The sequence below is a fragment of the Genypterus blacodes genome, unplaced genomic scaffold (genome assembly GCF_046128005.1).
Source record: "Genypterus blacodes isolate CSIRO-AG114 ecotype Tasmania unplaced genomic scaffold, CSIRO-AGI_Gbla_v1 ptg000401l_1, whole genome shotgun sequence".
NCBI lineage: Eukaryota > Metazoa > Chordata > Actinopteri > Ophidiiformes > Ophidiidae > Genypterus > Genypterus blacodes.
The window spans coordinates 233,813-258,819 of NW_027467176.1; the positions used below are offsets into that span (position 1 = coordinate 233,813).

General features: G+C 38.7%; 2 protein-coding genes across 2 annotated transcripts in view; both read left to right on the plus strand.

The window, feature by feature from the left end:
* The window catches only part of LOC142989299 (interferon-induced protein 44-like), a 69,050-nt gene that overhangs the window by 20,861 nt on the left and 23,182 nt on the right, over positions 1-25,007 (plus strand). Inside the window, exons 4-5 of the mRNA XM_076138774.1 lie at positions 14,061-14,159; positions 19,917-19,982. Coding sequence (XP_075994889.1) covers positions 19,919-19,982 — 64 coding nt within the window. The 5' untranslated portion in view covers positions 14,061-14,159; positions 19,917-19,918. The remainder of the gene's footprint in view (positions 1-14,060; positions 14,160-19,916; positions 19,983-25,007) is intronic.
* Positions 6,350-20,526, plus strand: LOC142989293 (interferon-induced protein 44-like). Its single transcript, XM_076138767.1, has 10 exons — positions 6,350-6,422; positions 6,713-6,746; positions 7,169-7,367; positions 7,471-7,623; positions 7,713-7,884; positions 7,996-8,096; positions 8,516-8,711; positions 17,070-18,230; positions 18,742-18,795; positions 20,344-20,526. Exons 1-7 carry the CDS (start codon positions 6,371-6,373, stop codon positions 8,699-8,701), a joined length of 897 nt encoding a protein of 298 aa, XP_075994882.1. The 5' UTR covers positions 6,350-6,370; the 3' UTR covers positions 8,702-8,711; positions 17,070-18,230; positions 18,742-18,795; positions 20,344-20,526.

The window sequence follows — 25,007 nt, forward strand, 5'->3', positions numbered from 1 at the left end:
AGATAGATAGATACATTTTCAAACTGTTAAAAATGCCACATTTTGGTTAGTTTTTTTGTTGACAAATTTGTACCCATGTTATCAGAGTGGTGTACGTCATGGAGGGACATAACCTGGGGGTGAGTACTCAAAAGAAGTCACTGTTGTGCCATGTTGAGCTGTGTGTGCTGTTTGTTATAGGGAGGACCAAAGAAGAAAGTGACAGCAAAAGCTTGGCCACTCCCAAAGGAGAGGAGATGCCAAAGCTCTCTCTCCCCTTTGGTGCAGTTACAGGAGAGATATGTGGTTTAGAATCACTAATAAAGGTGTTTAATACAATAGCATAGTGTTTCACTTGCTGAAAGCTTTTGTATGTAGTAGTTGGTGTAAAGTGTCAACATATCAGGTTTGATTCAGGTTCTCTATGATTATATAGAATTTCCTTTAAAAGAAAATTCTTCATGACAATTTAAAAGTTCTGCCTACTGTATGGGAAACCAGTTGATCGCAAGAGTAATATGTATTTTAATTAAGTTAAGTTGCTTCTTGTTTATTTGGACAGTGATAACACCGAGCAGGCATGCAGTGTGAAGGCCTACCACCCCTCTAACAACAATGCCAATCACCTTCGAGTTCTGCTTCATGGGCCGGTTGGTGCTGGTAAATCCAGTTTCATCAACTCTGTCACCAGTACTCTACAAGGCAAGATTAGTGTTGGAGCAATGACAGATGCAACGTCTGGGCAAAGCTTCACCAAGAAAGTAAGAATATATGGATTGATGATATGTGTGAATTCATTTCTTTAGTGTTATGTGCTTATTACTGAATACTGATCTTACTTCACGTTTCCCACATGTGTTAAAGTACAAAACCCACAAAATCCGCACACAAAGCCAAGGCACCTTCTACCCTTTTGTCTTCAATGACTTCATGGGCCTTGAGGCAGAAGCTAACAGTGGAATCAGTGTGGGGGACTTGAAACTGGCCATGAGGGGACGTGTGAAAGATGGTTATGAGGTACAATTATCATATTCTTTCAACTATAAACACAATTTTGATTGAATCTTAAAAGATAGAGAGCAAAGAGAGTGTACAAATGCAACTTATATTGTTTATTTGTGTGTTACATTGTTGTCTAGTTCAGAAATGGTTCAGAAATGTCAGAAGATGACCCATTCTACAACAAGGACCCCACTATAGACGACAAAGTTCATATTCTGGTTTGTGTTATTCCCATCGACACACTGTCTCTAATGAACGATAAAGTCGTGCAGAAGATGAGGGAGGTCAGACTAGTAGCCAGGGACCTGGGTAAGAGCAAATGTTATTAGCTACATTCAACAGAGTTACCTTGTGGTGTATGAACTTCATACCCTTAAATAAAACAAGATGAAATGACTGAGGTGTTTTCTGTATCTGCAGGGATTCTCCAAGTGGCTATTCTTACCAAAATTGACAATGCCGTTTCTAAGGACAGCCAAGATTTAAGGAAAACATATGAGAGGCAATACCTGAAGGAAAAGGTACATTTGTAAATGAGATTTGAATGTTATTGTACAATGTGAGGGAACCTGTGTTGTTAGATGTGACTGAGCCAGTTACTGTAGATATGTGTTGATCTGCCTGCCAATCTGAGGAACGACTGGTATCATAGTGATTGTGCAGCTGGTAATGGCAGGCTCGGCAGGTCAACACATACCTTAGTAACAGGTATCTCCTTTGTCATATGGTCTCATGGATGTGCAGTTATCACTCCTTGTTCTGTTGTTCTTGTCTCTAAGCTGCATAACAACAATGCCCTATCTGCAGTTACTACCTCACTCACATCTAACATCACAATGGACTAAACTCGGTTTGTTGCTGAGACTTTGTTGTTTTTCTACTCTAAGTACTCTGAACACATCTGATTCTTTTTTGGGATTTTTAAATGTTGAGAAAAGTTCCAGAAGATACACTGGCCTTCTACAAGCTTTTCCTTCAACAGAATTGTCACAACTTCTTTCATTAGCTAAGCTTTGATACTTGTCTTTGTTTATGTAATCCAAATTAAAAAAACATTATTTTAGTTTGCCTTTATTTTTCATTTTGATTCTGCATGATTCCTTACTTGCAATGTCTTGGTAGGATTCAGGAGGACATTTTCTGGCTACACCAAGTAACATGTTTGAGGCATCTTTGGGCTCCTTTGAAATAGTTATTTAGCAAACAGTGGTAAGATACTTTTCATCCTGTGGCAGTTTGAGATCAGGATATTCAAAGACTTCCTCAATTATAGATCAATTCAAGGGGTGGGTTGGTGGAGTTAATTCAGGAATTGTGGAAATTGAGAATGGTACCAAGCATCAGTTCTTAGTCCAATCCTCTTTCACGGAAAGATTAATGACATCTTTCAACATCTTCATCTTAGATTTGGTTTGTCTCTATTTGTGGATGATGGCGCCATCTGGAGGATTCAAGTTCAAACACCTCTGAACATACTTCACAGTATATACACACTTTTTTCTGGCTGCCAGGGCATTCAGGAGCTGCAGGTAATGAGGAAGTGAGGAAGCACAGAATGCTTTGGTATAATTAGGGAAGTATCAGGTGACAAAGAGAGTAGGGGGGGAAAGGAGGGGTGGAATTTATTTTTCTTGACAGGACAATGCAAGGGACAAGATGACTGTTGTTGGCTCACTTGCTGGACCTGATTCTTGTCTCTCAGAGCTGCATCTTATCATGTGTCAGTTGTAGGCCTGAGATTAAGGTCCAAATCAAAGTCACATGTTGATAATGTTCATTGTGTAAATATTAGCAAAAAGGGTGGGAGCAGAGGGAAAGGCTACAGTTTATACTCTTACTGTGACATAAGAGTAACACAAGAATGAAAAAAGAAAACTTTTACATTAAAGCTATATCCTGCACAATCTGTGCACCAATCAACAGCGTGGTAGAGACAATGAGCTTGTTAACTGAAAACAACCGGAGCACTCTGGTGAAACTGAAAGTTTGAAGCTGATTCCATTTCCTGTAAGTCATAAAACGAAAGTGACACAGCATATCTCACACAAGACACGTTCACACGGAGCTGCACTTTAAAACAGCAAGGTAAAGTTTCACGATTGTCCGTAGATTTGCCAATAATAGTTGTAGTTGTAGCAATAGTTGTAGCAGTTGTAACACTTACACTAGGTGTAAGTGTTGTACAGTTTGTTCTCTATTTAACAGGGATTATCTTTGAGAAATTGTAATGTTGTAACTTGAGGTTCAAGGTCCTTCTTTGGAAAACATCTGCAGTACCTCAGAGAAACTCTGAGAGTGATAATCTTTAAGAATTGTATTTGGTTTGGTTTGATGTGCATCCAACTTTGACAGACATTGAGACTGTATATGTCTTTATGAACGACTCATTCTATGTAATGTGTATTAGGATGGACCTCTTTCAATTTTCCATTTCATCAAAGTATTGAAATGGAAAAATTGCTGTTGCCCATCAACTTTAACACTCTTGGGTCATATTTTTGTTAATTTGGTTGAATGACATGATAAACTGTGTGCAGATCTTGCCAAACAATTTGTCATTTTAAATTTAGAAGAATGAGCTATGCACGGTTTCATCTTACTGTGTCAGTTTTACCACTGATGCAAAAACAAAACAAAAAAACAACAGAATAAATAAATACAAATATAAATCATTGTTATAACCTTACAATGTGATATCATGCAAAGAATTACCTTGTCTACAACAGTATCTCCATGTTATGTCATATTTGATTTCATGCTATAACTACCAGTATATGATCATTTAAATATGAGATTTGAATATTTCATGTTGACATGTGAATGTTTTAATGTACAGGAATGGGAGGAGGTAAGTCACTGTGAATGAGACATTTTAGCTTCATATTGTATAAATACATCAAAATGTACTTTTTGTCTGGTTTGCGTAACTACACATTACAATTTATGGATTTCTTTATCAATTTAAGTGGGGGTTTTAATCACGCTGTACTAAGTGGTTAAATAGCACCATTATCATTATCACCAGCAGGTGTCAGTGTTCACAAATTCTCCTCATACATCCTAATACATCCTGGTTTAGATCGTGTAAACCAGGGGTGTCAAACTCAAATACTCAGTGGGCCAAAATGGGACTCAGTCGTGGGCCAGACTCCATATCTCTTGAAAAATGGACTACAATTGTGTATGTTTTCCCTTCTCTCCAGATAAATAATGATTCACTTTTTCATATGGAAACATATTTAAGTTTAGCTTAAACATTAAGTCTGGAACAAGCACAGTTTAATATTATAAACACATGAGAAATAGATTTCCAAATAAGAGATACATCAGTGGCATTCGTTTCTTATTTTCATCTAAATAAATAAAAGAAAATCATTATTATGCCTCTCTCTATCTGTAACCTTTCAAGTTCATTTTCAATGGAAACTTTTTTTTCACAGAACAACAGAACAACCCAAATAAAAGAATAATTTCCCTCAATGAAAACCCAACATTTCAACTATTCTAGGTCAGGCAAGACAAAAGTGCATAAAGAAAAGCTCAGTTTGCTAAACTCTGATTTACTCTGACGCACATAGATCTGTGCTGCCGAACATAGAGAGCGTTTGAGCAGCTTGGGGACGGAGTTGTTGGGGAATTGTGTCTGGGATGAAACGAGGAAACAGAGTCATACTTTGACTTGAGCGTGTCACTACACCGGACTTCAATCAGCTCCATTCGGAGGTTGGTTGATGCGCGTTCCACGTCAAATGCAAATGGATTACTGAGCAGTCCAAACCTACATTTCTGGGCTTCAAAGTCGGCAAATCGCCGGGTAAACTCGGCGCTGAGTACGTACGAACTGTGCACTTGGCAACACACAGGTAGAGATCTGCTCTTTCATGGTCTGGCGGCACGGAAAATGGCCCGAGTTTCCTTGCAGCATCCGAGTCTCCCACAGGCACAATTTAGTTTGAAGAGCCCTCACCGCAGCGTACATGTCTGTAATGACACGGGCCCGCCCCTGAAGCTGCAGGTTGAACACTTCGAGATGGCTCGTGATGTCACAGAGAACGCACCCGCAGAGCATTCTGGGATGTGTAGTATTAGCGGTGCATGCGCTATATACCGGCGGGCCAGCTCTAGCAGACATCTGACATTATCTCGCGGGCCAAATATAATTACACTGCGGGCCAGATTTGACACCCCTGATTTAGAGCTTTAGAGACAGATTTTAAACGAGTTTAGTTTTTAGAGTGAAAGGAAATATCAATCTATTCTTGTAAGGTCTGACTTGCTGGTCTTCACCTGGTCTCTATAACAAAGTAAGACTATGAGCTGATCAGTGACTGCAGGAAGCAGGTGGCAAGAGCACAGTTCTGTCCTCATCAATGGATCTAAAGTGGATCAGGTGAAAGACTTTAAATCCCTAGGGACCCCCATCACCTGGACCTGACATAGAACCTCCCAGGTTAAAGAGAACCCACAAAGACTTTACCTCCTAACCTTCAGAGGGCAAGAAATGTACATATACACAACATATAAATGACCCATTCAAAGAATATCTCTCTCTCTCTCTCACACACACACACACACACACACACACACACACACACACACACACACACACACACACACACACACACACGCAAACACACACACACACACACACACACACACACACACACACACACACACACACACACACACACACACACACACACTTACCAACCACCATCTAGCTTTAAACCCAGATGCCTGTGTTTGTCACAGTGACATGATATTGTGTATTTCAGGATCAATTCAAGATGTGAACACACAGGATGTGTGACGAAATTTGAAACTAAAGTTCAAAACTTCCTGTATGTGACAAAAGAATCACATTCTTTGGAGACCACTGCAGAGAAGGTAGTTAGATCATTTTGATGAAAGACTGATAAGAATATTATAGTCTTGTTACTGTACTTTCTGTCAATTTACTTTAGGTGTAACAATTCTCCTACTCTAAAATAATAACATTTAGCACACATGTACTGTTGGGTGGGGCACCTGTTTTCTGTCGCGGGCCATTTTGATGTCTGCTGTCTGTGATCTGCTCGGAGTGATCTGCTGGTCACCGACTTTTGTTGAGTCCGCGACGAGCTGTTGTTGTTATGTTTTCCTGTTCATCTCATCATAATTTATATACAGTTGATAAAAGTGTTCATTTTATTAACCAGAACTGGATTTTACTGGCAGAATCCAGTGTAAATAAGTATTAACAGTGTAACCATTAAGACAGTAAAATGCAACAATCACTATTTAGATTTTGAGTAAATTGTTGTCTTTAGGCAATGTGTTCCTTACCTTAAATATCATGTAAAAGTGTGGCACATGTTTACGTGTTGTCTTTATCTCTTCATTTGCATTAATGGAAGGAAGCGAGTCTAAACCTGACCCACCTAAACCACCTCCTCCTAGCGGTAAGATATTTCACACACTAAAGGACAGTGTTCAAACTTGATACTTGTCAAAATAATACATAATTACATGATTTTGATATAGTTAGTCAGACATTTCCTATGTTATTTCAATAGATAGATAGATAGATAGATAGAAAGATAGATAGATAGATAGATAGATAGATAGATAGATAGATAGATAGATAGATAGATAGATAGATAGATAGATAGATCATGTACATTCTCAAACTGTTAAAAATGCCACATTTTGGTTTATTTTATTCTTGACAAATTTGTGCCCATGTTATCAGAGTGGTGTACGTCATGGAGGGACATAACCTGGGGGTGAGTACTCAAAAGAAGTCACTGTTGTGCCATGTTGAGCTGTGTGTGCTGTTTGTTATAGGGAGGACCAAAGAAGAAAGTGAAAGCAAAAGCTTGGCCACTCCCAAAGGAGAAGAGATGCCAAAGCTCTCTCTCCCCTTTAGTGCAGTTACAGGAGAGATATGTGGTTTAGAATCACAAATAAAGGTGTTTAATACAATAGCATAGTGTTTCACTCACTGAAAGCTTTTGTATGTAGTAGTTGGTGTAAAGTGTCAACATATCAGGTTTGATTCAGGTTCTCTATGATTATATAGAATTTCCTTTAAAAGAAAATTCTTCATGACAATTTAAAAGTTCTGCCTACTGTATGGGAAACCAGTTGATCGCAAGAGTAATATGTATTTTAATTAAGTTAAGTTGCTTCTTGTTTATTTGGACAGTGATAACACCGAGCAGGCATGCAGTGTGAAGGCCTACCACCCCTCTAACAAAAATGCCAATCACCTTCGAGTTCTGCTTCATGGGCCGATTGGTGCTGGTAAATCCAGTTTCATCAACTCTGTCACCAGTACTCTACAAGGCAAGATTAGTGTTGGAGCAATGACAGATGGAATGATTGGGGGAATCTGCACCAAGAAAGTAAGAATATCTGGATTGATGATATGTGTGAATTCATTTCTTTAGTGTTATGTGCTTATTACTGAATACTGATCTTACTTCACGTTTCCCACATGTGTTAAAGTACAAAACCCACAAATTCCGCACACAAAGCCAAGGCACCTTCTACCCTTTTGTCGTCAATGACATCATGGGCCTTGGGGAAGGAGCTAACAGTGAAATCAGTGTGGGGGACTTGAAACTGGCCATGAGGGGACGGGTGAAAGATGGTTATGAGGTACAATTATGAATCTTAAAAGATAGAGAGCAAAGAGAGTGTACAAATGCAACTAACATTGTTTATTTGTGTGTTACATTGTTGTCTAGTTCAGGAATGGTTCAGAAATGTCAGAAGATGACCCATTCTACAACAAGGACCCCACTATAGACGACAAAGTTCATATTCTGGTTTGTGTTATTCCCATCGACACACTGTCTCTAATGAAGGATAAAGTCGTGCAGAAGATGAGGGAGGTCAGACTAGCAGCCAGGGACCTGGGTAAGAGCAAATGTTATTAGCTACATTCAACAGAGTTACCTTGTGGTGTATAGACTCTATAACCTTAAATAAAACCAGATGAAATGACTGAGGAGTTTTCTGTATCTGCAGGGATTCCCCAAGTGGCTATTCTTACCAAAATTGACAATGGCGGTTCTAAGGACAGCCAAGATTTAAGGAAAACATATGAGAGGCAATACCTGAAGGGAAAGGTACATTTGTAAATGAGATTTGAATGTTATTGTACAATGTGAGGGACCTGTGTTGTTAGATGTGACTGAGCCAGTTACTGTAGATATGTGTTGATCTGCCTGCCAATCTGAGGAACGACTGGTATCATAATGATTGTGCAGCTGGTAATGGCAGGCTCGGCAGGTCAACACATACCTTAGTAACAGGTATCTCCTTTGTCATATGGTCTCATGGATGTGCAGTTATCACTCCTTGTTCTGTTGTTCTTGTCTCTAAGCTGCATAACAACAATGCCCTATCTGCAGTTACTACCTCACTCACATCTAACATCACAATTTCCCTCACAACAAAAATCACACTCACAAAAATAAAACCTTTACGTTATTTGACCTTGTGAATCTCAACCACATCACCTGACATTCTGTTTTTTTATACTTAGGCTGAGCAATTCAGTCAACTGCTGGGGTTACAGCTGAACTGCATCTTTCTCGTGAAGAACTACAGTTCAGAGACCAAAGTCAATGCAGATGTGGATACACTGATCCTGGATGTTCTGAGTTCCATACTCACCTATGGAGATGATTTCCTCAATGACTTAAACCTACTCAAACCTACATGCTGCTAACAACCACTGAATGCTGCAGTTGCATGATAACAATTAATAATTATTGCACATGTTGCCGAATGAATGACCTGCTACTCCTATTACTAATCGGGTGTGCCGTTGTTGTGTCGTGTAGTGTTATTATTATTGAGTAGAAATGATATAAAATGTGATTAATTATTCATCCTAAACACCAAGTGTGTCAACACAACAGTGATTCAAACCGTATTCTGAATCAATTCAAGGCTGGACTAAACTCATGTTTGTTGCTGAGACTTTGCCGTTTTTTTCTAAGTACTCTGAACACATCTTTTTGGGATTTTTAAATGTTGAGAAAAGTTCCAGAAGATACACTGGCCTTCTACAAGCTTTTCCTTCAACAGAATTGTCACAACTTCTTTCATTAGCTAAGCTTTGATACTTGTCTTTGTTTATGTAATCCAAATTAAAAACATTATTTTAGTTTGCCTTTATTTTTCATTTTGATTCTGCATGATTCCTTACTTGCAATGTCTTGGTAGGATTCAGGAGGACATTTTCTGGCTACACCAAGTAACATGTTTGAGGCATCTTTGGGCTCCTTTGAAATAGTTATTTAGCAAACAGTGGTAAGATACTTTTCATCCTGTGGCAGTTTGAGCTCAGGATATTCAAAGACTTCCTCAATTATAGATCAATTCAAGGGGTGGGTTGGTGGAGTTAATTCAGGAATGGTGGAAATTGAGAATGGTATCCAAGCATTGGTTCTTAGTCCAATCCTCTTTCACGGAAAGATTAATGACATCTTTCAACATCTTCATCTTAGATTTGGTTTGTCTCTATTTGTGGATGATGGCGCCATCTGGAGGATTCAAGTTCAAACAACTCTGAACATACTTCACAGTATATACACACTTTTTTGTGGCTGCCAGGGCATTCAGGAGCTGCAGGTAATGAGGAAGTGAGGAAGCACAGAATGCTTTGGTATAATTAGGGGAGGCAGTGGCTCAGTGGGTAGTGCTTCCGCTTGGGAACCGGAGGGTAGCCGGTTTGAGCCCCTGCCGAGGTGCCCCTGAGCAAGGCACCGAACCCTCAATTGCTCCCCCCTCTGCGAAGGGTGGTAATGTAATGTAATGTAAGTCGCTTTGGATAAAAGCGTCTGCCAAATGATCGTAATGTAATGTAATTAGGGAAGTATCAGGTGACAAAGAGAGTAGGGGGGGAAAGGAGGGGTGGAATTTATTTTTCTTGACAGGACAATGCAAGGGACAAGATGACTGTTGTTGGCTCACTTGCTGGACCTGATTCTTGTCTCTCAGAGCTGCATCTTATCATGTGTCAGTTGTAGGCCAATTATCTATTAGTCAGTAAATTGCCTTATTGGAGTCAGAATATAACTGAAGCTTTATCATACATATGCTGTTTGCATGCAAAGCCACAGATGAGGGGACCAAAAGCTGGTGTGTGTGCTTATTTATGTCTTGCCAAGACTGAGATAAAGGTCCAAATCAAAGTCACATGTTGATAATGTTCATTGTGTAAATATTAGCAAAAAGGGTGGGAGCAGAGGGAAAGGCTACAGTTTATACTCTTACTGTGACATAAGAGTAACACAAGAATGAAAAAAGGAAACTTTTACTTTATAGCTATACCCAGTGAGATGGAGACAATGAGCTTGTTAATTGAAAACAACCGGAGCACTCTGGTGAAACTGAAGGTTTGAAGCTGATTCCATTTCCTGCAAGTTATAAAACGAAAGTGACACAGCATATCTCACACAGACACGTTCACACAGAGCTGCAGATCTTGCCAAACAATTTGTCATTTTAAATTTAGAAGAATGAGCTATGCACGGTTTCATCTTACTGTGTCAGTTTAGCCACTGATGCAAAAACAAAACAAAAAAACAACAGAATAAATAAATACAAATATAAATCATTGTTATAACCTTACAATGTGATATCATGCAAAGCATCACCTTGTCTACAACAGTATCTCCATGTTATGTCATATTTGATTTCATGCTATAACTACCAGTATATGATCATTTAAATATGAGATTTGAATATTTCATGTTGACATGTGAATGTTTTAATCTACAGGAATGGGAGGAGGTAAGTCTTGACCTGCTACACTGCACCCTTCTCATCAGGTGATGCTTCTGATCATTAGTGTAAACATGTAGTCACACTACACGTCACATATTTTACACACTCTGAGTAACAGCATCCAGCTGAGATAAGATGTGATTGTTATGGTTCAAACTACATCAATTCTAACCCCTCATTAAAGCAGGATGACAACTTTCTACAAATGTACAGATTTCAATTTACTACTATCATTTACTGAACTGTGTGTTTGTATACTTCCTGTCAATGTGATCTTGACACATTGTTCAATTTCTTACGAGTACCACATTGGGGCCAGCTATGATTTGGCACTCAGAGTCAGATTTGTAATTTCTTTACCAAGGCATATAAACCAATGACCACAATACCAAAGAGAAACGGTCTTCAGGTTTCAGCTTTGTCGTATTTGTCCACTGTTGAGGGATGTCAGAGGTATGGTGTCTTACATTTCCCTGCACAAACAAGTCTGACCACAGAAAATCTGCAGCATCACCTGCAGATTTCACTTTTCAAACCTTTGTAAAGCTTTTACAACCAGCATTCACTGTGAACGAGACATTTTAGCTTCATACTGTATAAATACATCAAAATGTACTTTTTGTCTGGTTTGCGTAACTACACATTAAAATTCATGGATTTCTTTATCAATTTAAGTGGGGTTTTTAATCACGCTGTACTAAGTGGTTAAATGGCACCATTATCATTATCACCAGCAGGTGTCAGTGTTCACAAATTCTCCTCATACATCCTAATACATCCTGGTTTAGATCGTGTAAACCAGGGGTGTCAAACTCAAATACTCAGTGGGCCAAAATGGGACTCAGTCGTGGGCCAGACTCCATATCTCTTGAAAAATGGACTACAATTGTGTATGTTTTCCCTTCTCTCCAGATAAATAATGATTCACTTTTTCATATGGAAACATATTTAAGTTTAGCTTAAACATTAAGTCTGGAACAAGCACAGTTTAATATTATAAACACATGAGAAATAGATTTTCAAATAAGAGATACATCAGTGGCATTCGTTTCGTATTTTCATCTAAATAAATAAAAGAAAATCATTATTATGCCTCTCTCTATCTGTAACCTTTCAAGTTCATTTTCAATGGAAACTTTTTTTTCACAGAACAACAGAACAACCCAAATAAAAGAATAATTTCCCTCAATGAAAATCCAACATTTCAACTATTCTAGGTCAGGCAAGACAAAAGTGCATAAAGAAAAGCTCAGTTTGCTAAACTCTGATTTACTCTGACGCACATAGATCTGTGCTGCCGAACATAGAGAGCGTTTGAGCAGCTTGGGGACGGAGTTGTTGGGGAATTGTGTCTGGGATGAAACGAGGAAACAGAGTCATACTTTGACTTGAGCGTGTCACTACACCGGACTTCAATCAGCTCCATTCGGAGGTTGGTTGATGCGCGTTCCACGTCAAATGCAAATGGATTACTGAGCAGTCCAAACCTACATTTCTGGGCTTCAAAGTCGGCAAATCGCCGGGTAAACTCGGCGCTGAGTACGTACGAACTGTGCACTTGGCAACACACAGGTAGAGATCTGCTCTTTCATGGTCTGGCGGCACGGAAAATGGCCCGAGTTTCCTTGCAGCATCCGAGTCTCCCACAGGCACAATTTAGTTTGAAGAGCCCTCACCGCAGCGTACATGTCTGTAATGACACGGGCCCGCCCCTGAAGCTGCAGGTTGAACACTTCGAGATGGCTCGTGATGTCACAGAGAACGCACCCGCAGAGCATTCTGGGATGTGTAGTATTAGCGGTGCATGCGCTATATACCGGCGGGCCAGCTCTAGCAGACATTACATTACATTACATTACGATCATTTGGCAGACGCTTTTATCCAAAGCGACTTACATTACATTATATTACCACCCTTCGCAGAGGGGGGAGCAATTGAGGGTTCGGTGCCTTGCTCAGGGGCACCTCGGCAGGGACTCGAACCGGCAACCCTCCGGTTCTTAAGCGGAAGCTCTACCCACTCGACTACTGCCTCCCCATCTGACATTATCTCGCGGGCCAAATATAATTACACTGCGGGCCAGATTTGACACCCCTGATTTAGAGCTTTAGAGACAGATTTTAAACGAGTTTAGTTTTTAGAGTGAAAGGAAATATCAATCTATTCTTGTAAGGTCTGACTTGCTGGTCTTCACCTGGTCTCTATAACAAAGTAAGACTATGAGCTGATCAGTGACTGCAGGAAGCAGGTGGCAAGAGCACAGTTCTGTCCTCATCAATGGATCTAAAGTGGATCAGGTGAAAGACTTTAAATCCCTAGGGACCCCCATCACCTGGACCTGACATAGAACCTCCCAGGTTAAAGAGAACCCACAAAGACTTTACCTCCTAACCTTCAGAGGGCAAGAAATGTACATATACACAACATATAAATGACCCATTCAAAGAATATCTCTCTCTCTCTCTCACACACACACACACACACACACACACACACACACACACACACACACACACACACACACACGCAAACACACACACACACACACACACACACACACACACACACACACACACACACACACACACACACACACACACACACACACTTACCAACCACCATCTAGCTTTAAACCCAGATGCCTGTGTTTGTCACAGTGACATGATATTGTGTATTTCAGGATCAATTCAAGATGTGAACACACAGGATGTGTGACGAAATTTGAAACTAAAGTTCAAAACTTCCTGTATGTGACAAAAGAATCACATTCTTTGGAGACCACTGCAGAGAAGGTAGTTAGATCATTTTGATGAAAGACTGATAAGAATATTATAGTCTTGTTACTGTACTTTCTGTCAATTTACTTTAGGTGTAACAATTCTCCTACTCTAAAATAATAGCATTTAGCACACATGTACTGTTGGGTGGGGCACCTGTTTTCTGTCGCGGGCCATTTTGATGTCTGCTGTCTGTGATCTGCTCGGAGTGATCTGCTGGTCACCGACTTTTGTTGAGTCCGCGACGAGCTGTTGTTGTTATGTTTTCCTGTTCATCTCATCATAATTTATATACAGTTGATAAAAGTGTTCATTTTATTAACCAGAACTGGATTTTACTGGCAGAATCCAGTGTAAATAAGTATTAACAGTGTAACCATTAAGACAGTAAAATGCAACAATCACTATTTCGATTTTGAGTAAATTGTTGTCTTTAGGCAATGTGTTCCTTACCTTAAAAATCATGTAAAAGTGTGGCACATGTTTACGTGTTGTCTTCATCCCTTAATTTGCAGGAATTATACCATTCTGGCGTAAACCTGACCCACCTAAACCTGACCTACCTAAACCTGACCCACCTAAACCTGACCCACCTAAACCACCTCCTCCTAGTGGTAAGATATTTCACACACTAAAGGACAGTGTTCAAACTTGATACTTGTCAAAATAATACATAATTACATGATTTTGATAAAGTTAGTCAGACATTTCCTATGTTATTTCAATAGATAGATAGATAGATAGATAGATAGATAGATAGATAAATAGATAGATAGATAGATAGATAGATAGATAGATAGATAGATAGATAAATAGATAGATAGATAGATAGATAGATAGATAGATAGATAGATAGATAGATAGATAGATAGATAGATGATAGATAGATAGATAGATAGATAGATAGATAGATAGATAGATAGATAGATAGATAGATAGATAGATAGATAGATAAATAGATAGATAGATAGATAGATAGATAAATAGATAGATAGATAGATGATAGATAGATAGATAGATAGATAGATAGATAGATAGATAGATAGATAGATAGATAGATAGATAGATAGATAGATGATAGATAGATAGATAGATAGATAGATAGATAGATGATAGATAGATAGATAGATAGATAGATAGATGATAGATAGATAGATAGATAGATAGATAGATAGATAGATAGATAGATAGATAGATAGATAGATAGATAGATAGATGATAGATAGATAGATAGATAGATAGATAGATAGATAGATAGATAGATAGATAGATAGATAGATAGATAGATAGATAGATAGATGATAGATAGATAGATAGATAGATAGATAGATGATAGATAGATAGATAGATAGATAGATAGATAGATAGATAGATAGATAGATAGATAGATAGATAGATAGATAGATAGATAGATAGATGATAGATAGATAGATAGATAGATAGATAGATATTTTCAAACTGTTAAAAATGCCACATTTTGGTTTATTTTATTCTTGACAAATTTGTACCCATGTTATCAGAGTGGTGTACGTCATGGAGGGACATAACCTGGGGGTGAGTACTCAAAAGAAGTCACTGTTGTGCCATGTTGAGCTGTGTGTGCTGTTTGTTATAGGGAGGACCAAAGAAGAAAGTGAAAGCAAAAGCTTGGCCACTCCCAAAGGAGAAGAGATGCCAAAGCTCTCTCTCCCCTTTAGTGCAGTTACAGGAGAGATATGTGGTTTAGAATCACTAATAAAGGTGTTTAATACAATAGCATAGTGTTTCACTCACTGAAAGCTTTTGTATGTAGTAGTTGGTGTAAAGTGTCAACATATCAGGTTTGATTCAGGTTCTCTATGATTGTATAGAATTTCCTTTAAAAGAACATTCTTCATGACAATTTAAAAGTTCTGCCTCCTGTATGGGAAACCAGTTGATCGCAAGAGTAATATGTATTTTAATTAAGTTAAGTTGCTTCTTGTTTATTTGGACAGTGATAACACCGAGCAGGCATGCAGTGTGAAGGCCTACCACCCCTCTAACAAAAATGCCAATCACCTTCGAGTTCTGCTTCATGGGCCGGTTGGTGCTGGTAAATCCAGTTTCATCAACTCTGTCACCAGTACTCTACAAGGCAAGATTAGTGTTGTAGCAATGACAGATGCAATGTCTGGGCAAAGCTTCACCAAGAAAGTAAGAATATCTGGATTGATGATATGTGTGAATTCATTTCTTTAGTGTTATGGGCTTATTACTGAATACTGATCTTACTTCACGTTTCCCACATGTGTTAAAGTACAAAACCCACAAAATCCGCACACAAAGCCAAGGAACCTTCTACCCTTTTGTCTTCAATGACTTCATGGGCCTTGAGGGAGAAGGTAACAGTGGAATCAGTGTGGGGGACTTGAAACTGGCCATGTGGGGACATGTGAAAGATGGTTATGAGGTACAATTATCATATTCTTTCAACTATAAACACAATTTTGATTGAATCTTAAAAGATAGAGAGCAAAGAGAGTGTACAAATGCAACTTACATTGTTTATTTGTGTGTTACATTGTTGTCTAGTTCAGAAATGGTTCAGAAATGTCAGAAGATGACCCATTCTACAACAAGAACCCCACTATAGACGACAAAGCTCATATTCTGGTTTGTGTTATTCCCATCGACACACTGTCTCTAATGAACGATAAAGTCGTGCAGAAGATGAGGGAGGTCAGACTAGCAGCCAGGGACCTGGGTAAGAGCAAATGTTATTAGCTACATTCAACAGAGTTACCTTGTGGTGTATGAACTTCATACCCTTAAATAAAACCAGATGAAATGACTGAGGAGTTTTCTGTATCTGCAGGGATTCCCCAAGTGGCTATTCTTACCAAAATTGACGATGACGGTTCTAAGGACAGCCAAGATTTAAGGAAAACATATGAGAGGCAAGACCTGAAGGAAAAGGTACATTTGTAAATGAGATTTGAATGTTATTGTACAATGTGAGGGACCTGTGTTGTTAGATGTGACTGAGCCAGTTACTGTAGATATGTGTTGATCTGCCTGCCAATCTGAGGAACGACTGGTATCATAATGATTGTGCAGCTGGTAATGGCAGGCTCGGCAGGTCAACACATACCTTAGTAACAGGTATCTCCTTTGTCATATGGTCTCATGGATGTGCAGTTATCAGTCCTTGTTCTGTTGTTCTTGTCTCTAAGCTGCATAACAACAATGCCCTATCTGCAGTTACTACCTCACTCACATCTAACATCACAATTTCCCTCACAACAAAAATCACACTCACAAAAATAAAACCTTTACATTATTTGACCTTGTGAATCTCAACCACATCACCTGACATTCTGTTTTTTTATACTTAGGCTGAGCAATTCAGTCAACTGCTGGGGTTACAGCTGAACTGCATCTTTCTCGTGAAGAACTACAGTTCAGAGACCAGAGTCAATGCAGATGTGGATACACTGATCCTGGATGTTCTGAGTTCCATACTCACCTATGGAGATGATTTCCTCAATGACTTGTAAACCTACATGCTGCTAACAACCACTGAATGCTGCAGTTGCATGATAACAATTAATAATTATTGCACATGTTGCCTAATGTATTACCTGCTACTCCTACTACTAATCCGGTGTGCCATTGTTGCGTTGTGTAGTGTTATTATTATTGTATTGTTGTGGCAAAAAGAATGTTACATTATATCCTGCATGTCCAGTTCAATCATTTAAGAATTTGCGTAGAAATTATATAAAATGTGATTAATTCAGTTCATTAATCCAACATTTCAACTATTCTAGGTCAGGCAAGACAAAAGTGCATAAAGAAAAGCTCAGTTTGCTAAACTCTGATGATGGCTCGTGATGTCACAGAGAACGCACCCGCAGAGCATTCTGGGATGTGTAGTATTAGCGGTGCATGCGCTATATACCGGCGGGCCAGCTCTAGCAGACATCTGACATTATCTCGCGGGCCAAATATAATTACACTGCGGGCCAGATTTGGCCCGCGGGCCTGAGTTTGACACCCCTGATTTAGAGCTTTAGAGACAGATTTTAAACGAGTTTAGTTTTTAGAGTGAAAGGAAATATCAATCTATTCTTGTAAGGTCTGACTTGCTGGTCTTCACCTGGTCTCTATAACAAAGTAAGACTATGAGCTGATCAGTGACTGCAGGAAGCAGGTGGCAAGAGCACAGTTCTGTCCTCATCAATGGATCTAAAGTGGATCAGGTGAAAGACTTTAAATCCCTGGGGACCCCCATCACCTGGACCTGACATAGAACCTCCCAGGTTAAAGAGAACCCACAAAGACTTTACCTCCTAACCTTCAGAGGGCAAGAAATGTACATATACACAACATATAAATGACCCATTCAAAGAATATCTCTCTCACACACACACACGCACACACACACACACACACACACACACACACACACACACACACACACACACACACACTTACCAACTACCATCTAGCTTTGAACCCAGACGCCTGTGTTTGTTTACAGTCACAGTTACATGATCTTGTGTATTTCAAGATCAGTTAAGGGTGTGAACGCACAGGATGTGTGACTCAATCTGAAACTGAAAGTGATGATCAACTTCCTGTAAGTCACATGGGTGGAGGAAATTTTTTTTTGTAAAAAGAAGCCTACACACACATCACATTCTTTGGAGACTGCAGAGAAGGTAGTTAGATCATTTTGATGAAAGACTGATAAGAATATTATAGTCTTGTTACTGCACTATTTGTCAATTCACTTTAGGTGTTACAATTCTCCTACTCTGAAATAATAACATTTAGCACACATGTACTGTTTGTTCACATAAATCATGGGTGGGGCACCTGTTTCCTGTCGCGGGCCATTTTGATGTCTGCTGTCTGTGATCTGCTCGGAGCGATCTGCTGGTCGCGGACTTTTGTTGAGTCCGCGAGTCCTGCTGTTGTTATTTGTTTTCATGTTCATCTCATCATAATTTATATGCAGTTGATAAAAGTGTTCATTTTATTAACCAGTGAACTCTGGCAGAATCCAGTGTAAATAAGTATTAACAGTGTAACCATTAAGACAGTAAAATGCAACAATCATTATTTCGATTTTGAGTAAATTGTTGTCTTTAGGCAATGTGTTCCTTACCTTAAAAATCATGTAAAAGTGTGGCACATGTTTACGTGTTGTCTTCATCGCTTAATTTGCAGTAATAGGAGGAAGCGAGTCTACACTTAGCCGACCTGAACCCTACCCACCTTTTGGTAAGATATTTCACACACTAAAGGACATTGTTAAAACTTGATACTTGATACAAAATAATACATAATTACATGATTTTGATTTTGATTTGATGATGATTTTCGCAAAATCTTTATAACATGTCTTTGTTTTCAAGAGAAGATGATCGAAGAAAATATTGAAATATTAATGAGATACGTTTGATATTGATTTTGGGGAAAATAGTTGCTATATTGCTCAATAAATATAATCTATAGACTAATCGACTAATCAAAAAAATAATCTGCAGTTTAATCGTTAAAAAAAGAATCATTAGGTGCAGCCTTATATTATTGTGAACCGATAAGCTATATTTGGATATATGCAAAAGTGAACAATGAAATACTTTAAACAACAATACTTGAACGAAGAAAAAAATTGTTTTTATAAAAGAAGCCTACACACACATCACATTGTTTGGAGACCACTGCAGAGAAGGTAGTTAGAGCATTTTGATGAAAGACTGATAAGAATATTATAGTCTTGTCACTGTACTTTTTTTCAATTGACTTTAGGTGTTACAATTCTCCTACTCTAAAATAATAACATTTAGCACACATGTACTGTGTGTTCAAATAGATGGTCTGGATATTATTCTTATTTGATTACTCTTGTTTTTGAATCATAACCGTTAATAGGAAACTCTTTGTGCATTCTTTCATCCCTCTTTTTACTCTTCTCTAACATTATTTGGCTTTCCAGCTGTCTCTTTATGGATCTTTACTCTCTTTCTGGGGTTTGCTGCAACTTATACCTGTGCTATCTAAACTACTGGACTTTGTTTTTCTGTATCAATCTTTGCTGTCGAAAATGGGACCTCAGGGACCTCAGAGAACTCTATTTTGTTGCTGCTGTTGTTATTTGTTTTCCTGTTCATCTCATCATATATGCAGTTGATAAAAGTGTTCATTTTATAAACCAGTGAACTCTGGCAGAATCCAGTGTAAATAAGTATTAACAGTGTAACCATTAAGACAGTAAAATGCAACAATCACTATTTAGATTTTGAGTAAATTGTTGTCTTTAGGCAATGTGTTCCTTACCTTAAAAATCATGTAAAAGTGTGGCACATGTTTACGTGTTGTCTTCATCCCTTAATCTGCAGGAATGGGAGGAAGCGCGTCTACACCTGACCCACCTAAACCTGACCCACCTAAACCACCTTCTCCTAGTAAGATATTTCACACACTAAAGGACAGTGTTCAAACTTGATACTTGTCAAAATAATACATTATTACATGATTTTGATAAAGTAATGTCATTAAGACATTTCCTACTTTATTTCAATATATACAATTTTTGTTACAGCTTTTGAAGAACCATGGAGAAAAATACCATCAGGGTAAGAATGTGTTCACTGTGTGCTGCCACAGGGACACAACACTAAAACTACTACTAACAAACAAACTAACTATCTGTGCCATCTTTGTTGGGTGAGGCTTCATTTCTTGCTTATGGATGCACTGACCACAGAAAGTTTACACAGTTTGTATAATTGTGTGAAAATGGATTTTCTTTTCTTTGTTGAACAGCATCAAAGAGAAAAATCTGCAATATGTGAAGAATTACCAACCTCACAACACAGAGGCCCAACATATCAGAGTTCTGCTTCATGGTCCAGCTGGTTCTGGCAAGTCCAGTTTCATCAACTCTGTCGACGTTGTTTTACAAGGCAGAATGGCTGGGAGAGCTTTGGCTAATTCAACAGATGGTGACTGCTTCACCAAAAAAGTATGAATAATTGTGTGAATATTAAATTATAAGTTTACAATAACAAAGAATCAATGTAACTACAAGCATTGTGCAGAAAAGATCATCAGTATTTTTCAACATCATGGGATCACAATTGTCATAATAATCAAATTGTTTTGGTTTACAGTACACAACTTACAAATTCCAGAAGGAAAACCACCAAACCATCTACCCTTTTGTCTTTAATGACATCATGGGCCTTCAGAATGCTGAATCTAAGGGAGTCAGTGTGGAAGACATCAAACTGGCCATGAAAGGACATGTGAAGGAAGGTTACAAGGTACAATTACTGCAACCTTTTTCATTCGTCTGACATTATTCAATAATTCAATCTGGATATGTGATCTGTTTTTCTTAAAATACAGCAGCTCGTTTTAATACATTTTTCTTTGTTTTCTAGTTCAACTCTCACTCAAAGTTGTTAGAAAATGATCCAGGTTACAACAGAGAGCCCACTCTCAATGACAAAGTTCATGTTCTAGTTTGTGTCATTGCTGCTGACACAATACCTATAACCCCTGATGACATTATAAAGAAGATGAAGGAGGTCAGAGAAGCAGCCAGTGACTTGAGTAAGAGCAGACATCATTACTCTGTGTCGATTCAAAGCTCCATGTTGGGTTCATTGAAATCTCTCTAAGTCCATGAAAAATCACGAGCTCAAAGGATTGAATGGTTTCTGCTTTGTACCTGCAGACATTCCCCAGATGGCTGTTCTAACCAAAATCGATCAAGCCTGCCAAGAGACCGAAACAAACATCAACAATGTGTACAAGAGCAAATTCCTGAAGAAAACAGTAAGTTTTTAAGTGATTTCCTACATGAGTTCACATTTGTTACTTCAGCTGAAATTTAACTTAGTTTCTAAACACTTTGGTCACTATTTTGCAGTTATTGATGGAAGGTGATAACTGACTCATTTATGAATATTCCTATTTTAAAACTTAGATGGAGACATTCAGTTGCCTGGTTGGTATTCCACTGAACTGCATCTTTCCTGTGAAGAACTACCATTCAGAAATCTACCCAGATGATGAGATTGATACACTCATACTGAGCGCACTGAGGCAGATGATTGATTTTGGGGGAGACTTCCTCAACAATATGTGATTTTGAAAAAAAAAGGCTTAATTTCAGGTATTTGGAAAAAATACTTTGGGTTGCTTGTGTAACTCTGCTCCTGAGCACATAAGGGCATACACGCTTGTGTCTAAAAGCAGAACACACTGATAAGCTGTCTACTTAATGAGGGGTACAGTGTTGCACAAGAATATATGACTCACTGCTGTATGAAATAAACAATTGATCGGGACTCACCTGAATTGTGATTTGCATTTATAAACACTGGTATTGCTGTAAGAGTGATGTCTTCTCGGTCCTAAGGGAGGCAGTGGCTCAGTGGGAAGAGCTTCAGCTTGGGAACCGGAGGCGCCGAGGCGCCCCTGAGCAAGGCACCGAACCCTCAATTGCTCCCCCCTCTGCGAAGGGTGGTAATGTAGTGTAAGTCGCTTTGGATAAAAGTGTCTGCCAAATGATCGTAATGTGATGTATATGACAAAGGCCACTTAACACTAATTTGCTGCAACAGACACATAATCAATTTGCACTCAAAAGTAGCTCCATTATGTGTTATATGGCTGTAAGCACACAACAATGTGTGCACTTATTGTTGGATAAAAACATCTGCAATCTTAAGCAGAAGTGAAAGTTGGCAACTGATTCATGGCTCAACCAAATGGAACGTCTTCACTTGGATCAGCGGTTTTCCCCTGGACTGTGCTGTTCCCTGCCACCACGTTTAATCAAAAACAGGCACAGAGCCATTATCCAGCAGCCACAGGCAAACACGCCACGTCCTTGTGTACAGAATCTGTTAGTTGGTTTTTACATTTGGTTTCGTTTTCTGTGCTGGGTCTGCTTTCCTGGAAAGTTTGGGAGTTCTGAGGATGATTTCAGCAGAGAATGCAGAGAACAGATGGGAGGAGGAGAAATTCACTAAGGCATCGCCCAGTCAGAATGAAAGTGAAAGCATCTTATCAGCTATAAAAGCCCCGCCTTCACTAGCAGCCTGCAGACCGAAAACAAGATCACACAACCAGAGGTAAGGGTACTCTTCTCTAACATTATTTGGCTTTCCAGAGCTGTCTCTTTATGGATCTTTTCTCTCTTTCTGGGGTTTGCTCCAACTTATACCTGTGCTATCTAAACTACTGGACTTTGTTTTTCTGTATCAATCTTTGCTGTCGAAAATGGGACCTCAGGGACCTCAGAGAACTCTATTTTGTTGCTGCTGTTGCTATTTGTTTTCCTGTTCATCTCATCATATATGCAGTTGATAAAAGTGTTCATTTTATGAACCAGTGAACTCTGGCAGAATCCAGTGTAAATAAGTATTAACAGTGTAACCATTAAGACAGTAAAATGCAACAATCACTATTTAGATTTTGAGTAAATTGTTGTCTTTAGGCAATGTGTTCCTTACCTTAAAAATCATGTAAAAGTGTGGCACATGTTTACGTGTTGTCTTCATCCCTTAATTTGCAGGAATTATACCATTCTGGCGTAAACCTGACCCACCTAAACCACCTCCTCCTAGTGGTAAGATATTTCACACACTAAAGGACAGTGTTCAAACTTGATACTTGTCAAAATAATACATAATTACATGATTTTGATAAAGTTAGTCAGACATTTCCTATGTTATTTCAAAAGAGAGATAGATAGATAGATAGATAGATAGATAGATAGATAGATAGATAGATAGATAGATAGATAGATAGATAGATAGAAAGATAGATGGATGGATAGATAGATAGATAGATAGATAGATAGATAGATAGATAGATAGATAGATAGATAGATAGATAGATAGATAGATAGATAGATAGATAGATCATGTATATTTTCAAACTGTTAAAAATGCCACATTTTGGTTTATTTTATTCTTGACAAATTTGTGCCCATGTTATCAGAGCGGTGTACGTCATGGAGGGACATAACCTGGGGGTGAGTACTCAAAAGAAGTCACTGTTGTGCCATGTTGAGCTGTGTGTGCTGTTTGTTATAGGGAGGACCAAAGAAGAAAGTGAAAGCAAAAGCTTGGCCACTCCCAAAGGAGAAGAGATGCCAAAGCTCTCTCTCCCCTTTAGTGCAGTTAAAGGAGAGATATGTAGTTTAGAATCACTAATAAAAGTGTTTAATACAATAGCATAGTGTTTCACTCACTGAAAGCTTTTGTATGTAGTAGTTGGTGTAAAGTGTCAACATATCAGGTTTGATTCAGGTTCTCTATGATTATATAGAATTTCCTTTAAAAGAAAATTCTTCATGACAATTTAAAAGTTCTGCCTACTGTATGGGAAACCAGTTGATCGCAAGAGTAATATGTATTTTAATTAAGTTAAGTTGCTTCTTGTTTATTTGGACAGTGATAACACCGAGCAGGCATGCAGTGTGAAGGCCTACCACCCCTCTAACAACAATGCCAATCACCTTCGAGTTCTGCTTCATGGGCCGGTTGGTGCTGGTAAATCCAGTTTCATCAACTCTGTCACCAGTACTCTACAAGGCAAGATTAGTGTTGGAGCAATGACAGATGCAACGTCTGGGCGAAGCTTCACCAAGAAAGTAAGAATATCTGGATTGATGATATGTGTGAATTCATTTCTTTAGTGTTATGGGCTTATTACTGAATACTGATCTTACTTCACGTTTCCCAAATGTGTTAAAGTACAAAACCCACAAAATCCGCACAGAAAGCCAAGGCACCTTCTACCCTTTTGTCTTCAATGACATCATGGGCCTTGAGGGAGAAGCTGACAGTGGAATCAGTGTGGGGGACTTGAAACTGGCCATGAGGGGACGGGTGAAAGATGGTTATGAGGTACAATTATCATATTCTTTCAACTATAAACACAATTTTGATTGAATCTTAAAAGATAGAGAGCAAAGAGAGTGTACAAATGCAACTAACATTGTTTATTTGTGTGTTACATTGTTGTCTAGTTCAGAAATGGTTCAGAAATGTCAGAAGATGACCCATTCTACAACAAGAACCCCACTATAGACGACAAGGTTCATATTCTGGTTTGTGTTATTCCCATCGACAAACTGTCTATAATGAACGATAAAGTCGTGCAGAAGATGAGGGAGGTCAGACTAGCAGCCAGGGACCTGGGTAAGAGCAACTGTTATTAGCTACATTCAACAGAGTTACCTTGTGGTGTATGAACTTCATACCCTTAAATAAAACCAGATGAAATGACTGAGGAGTTTTCTGTATCTGCAGGGATTCCCCAAGTGGCTATTCTTACCAAAATTGACGATGACGGTTCTAAGGAGAGCCAAGATTTAAGGAAAACATATGAGAGGCAAGACCTGAAGAAAAAGGTACATTTGTAAATGAGATTTGAATGTTATTGTACAATGTGAGGGAACCTGTGTT

Excerpts from the sequence above, each read along its gene's own strand:
- LOC142989293 (XM_076138767.1), top strand. The coding sequence starts at position 6,371 with ATGGAAGGAAGCGAGTCTAAACCTGACCCACCTAAACCACCTCCTCCT. Across the intron at positions 7,624-7,712 it reads GGGTGAAAGATGGTTATGAG|TTCAGGAATGGTTCAGAAAT; the intron begins GTACAATTATGA and ends ATTGTTGTCTAG. Across the intron at positions 7,885-7,995 it reads ACTAGCAGCCAGGGACCTGG|GGATTCCCCAAGTGGCTATT; the intron begins GTAAGAGCAAAT and ends CTGTATCTGCAG.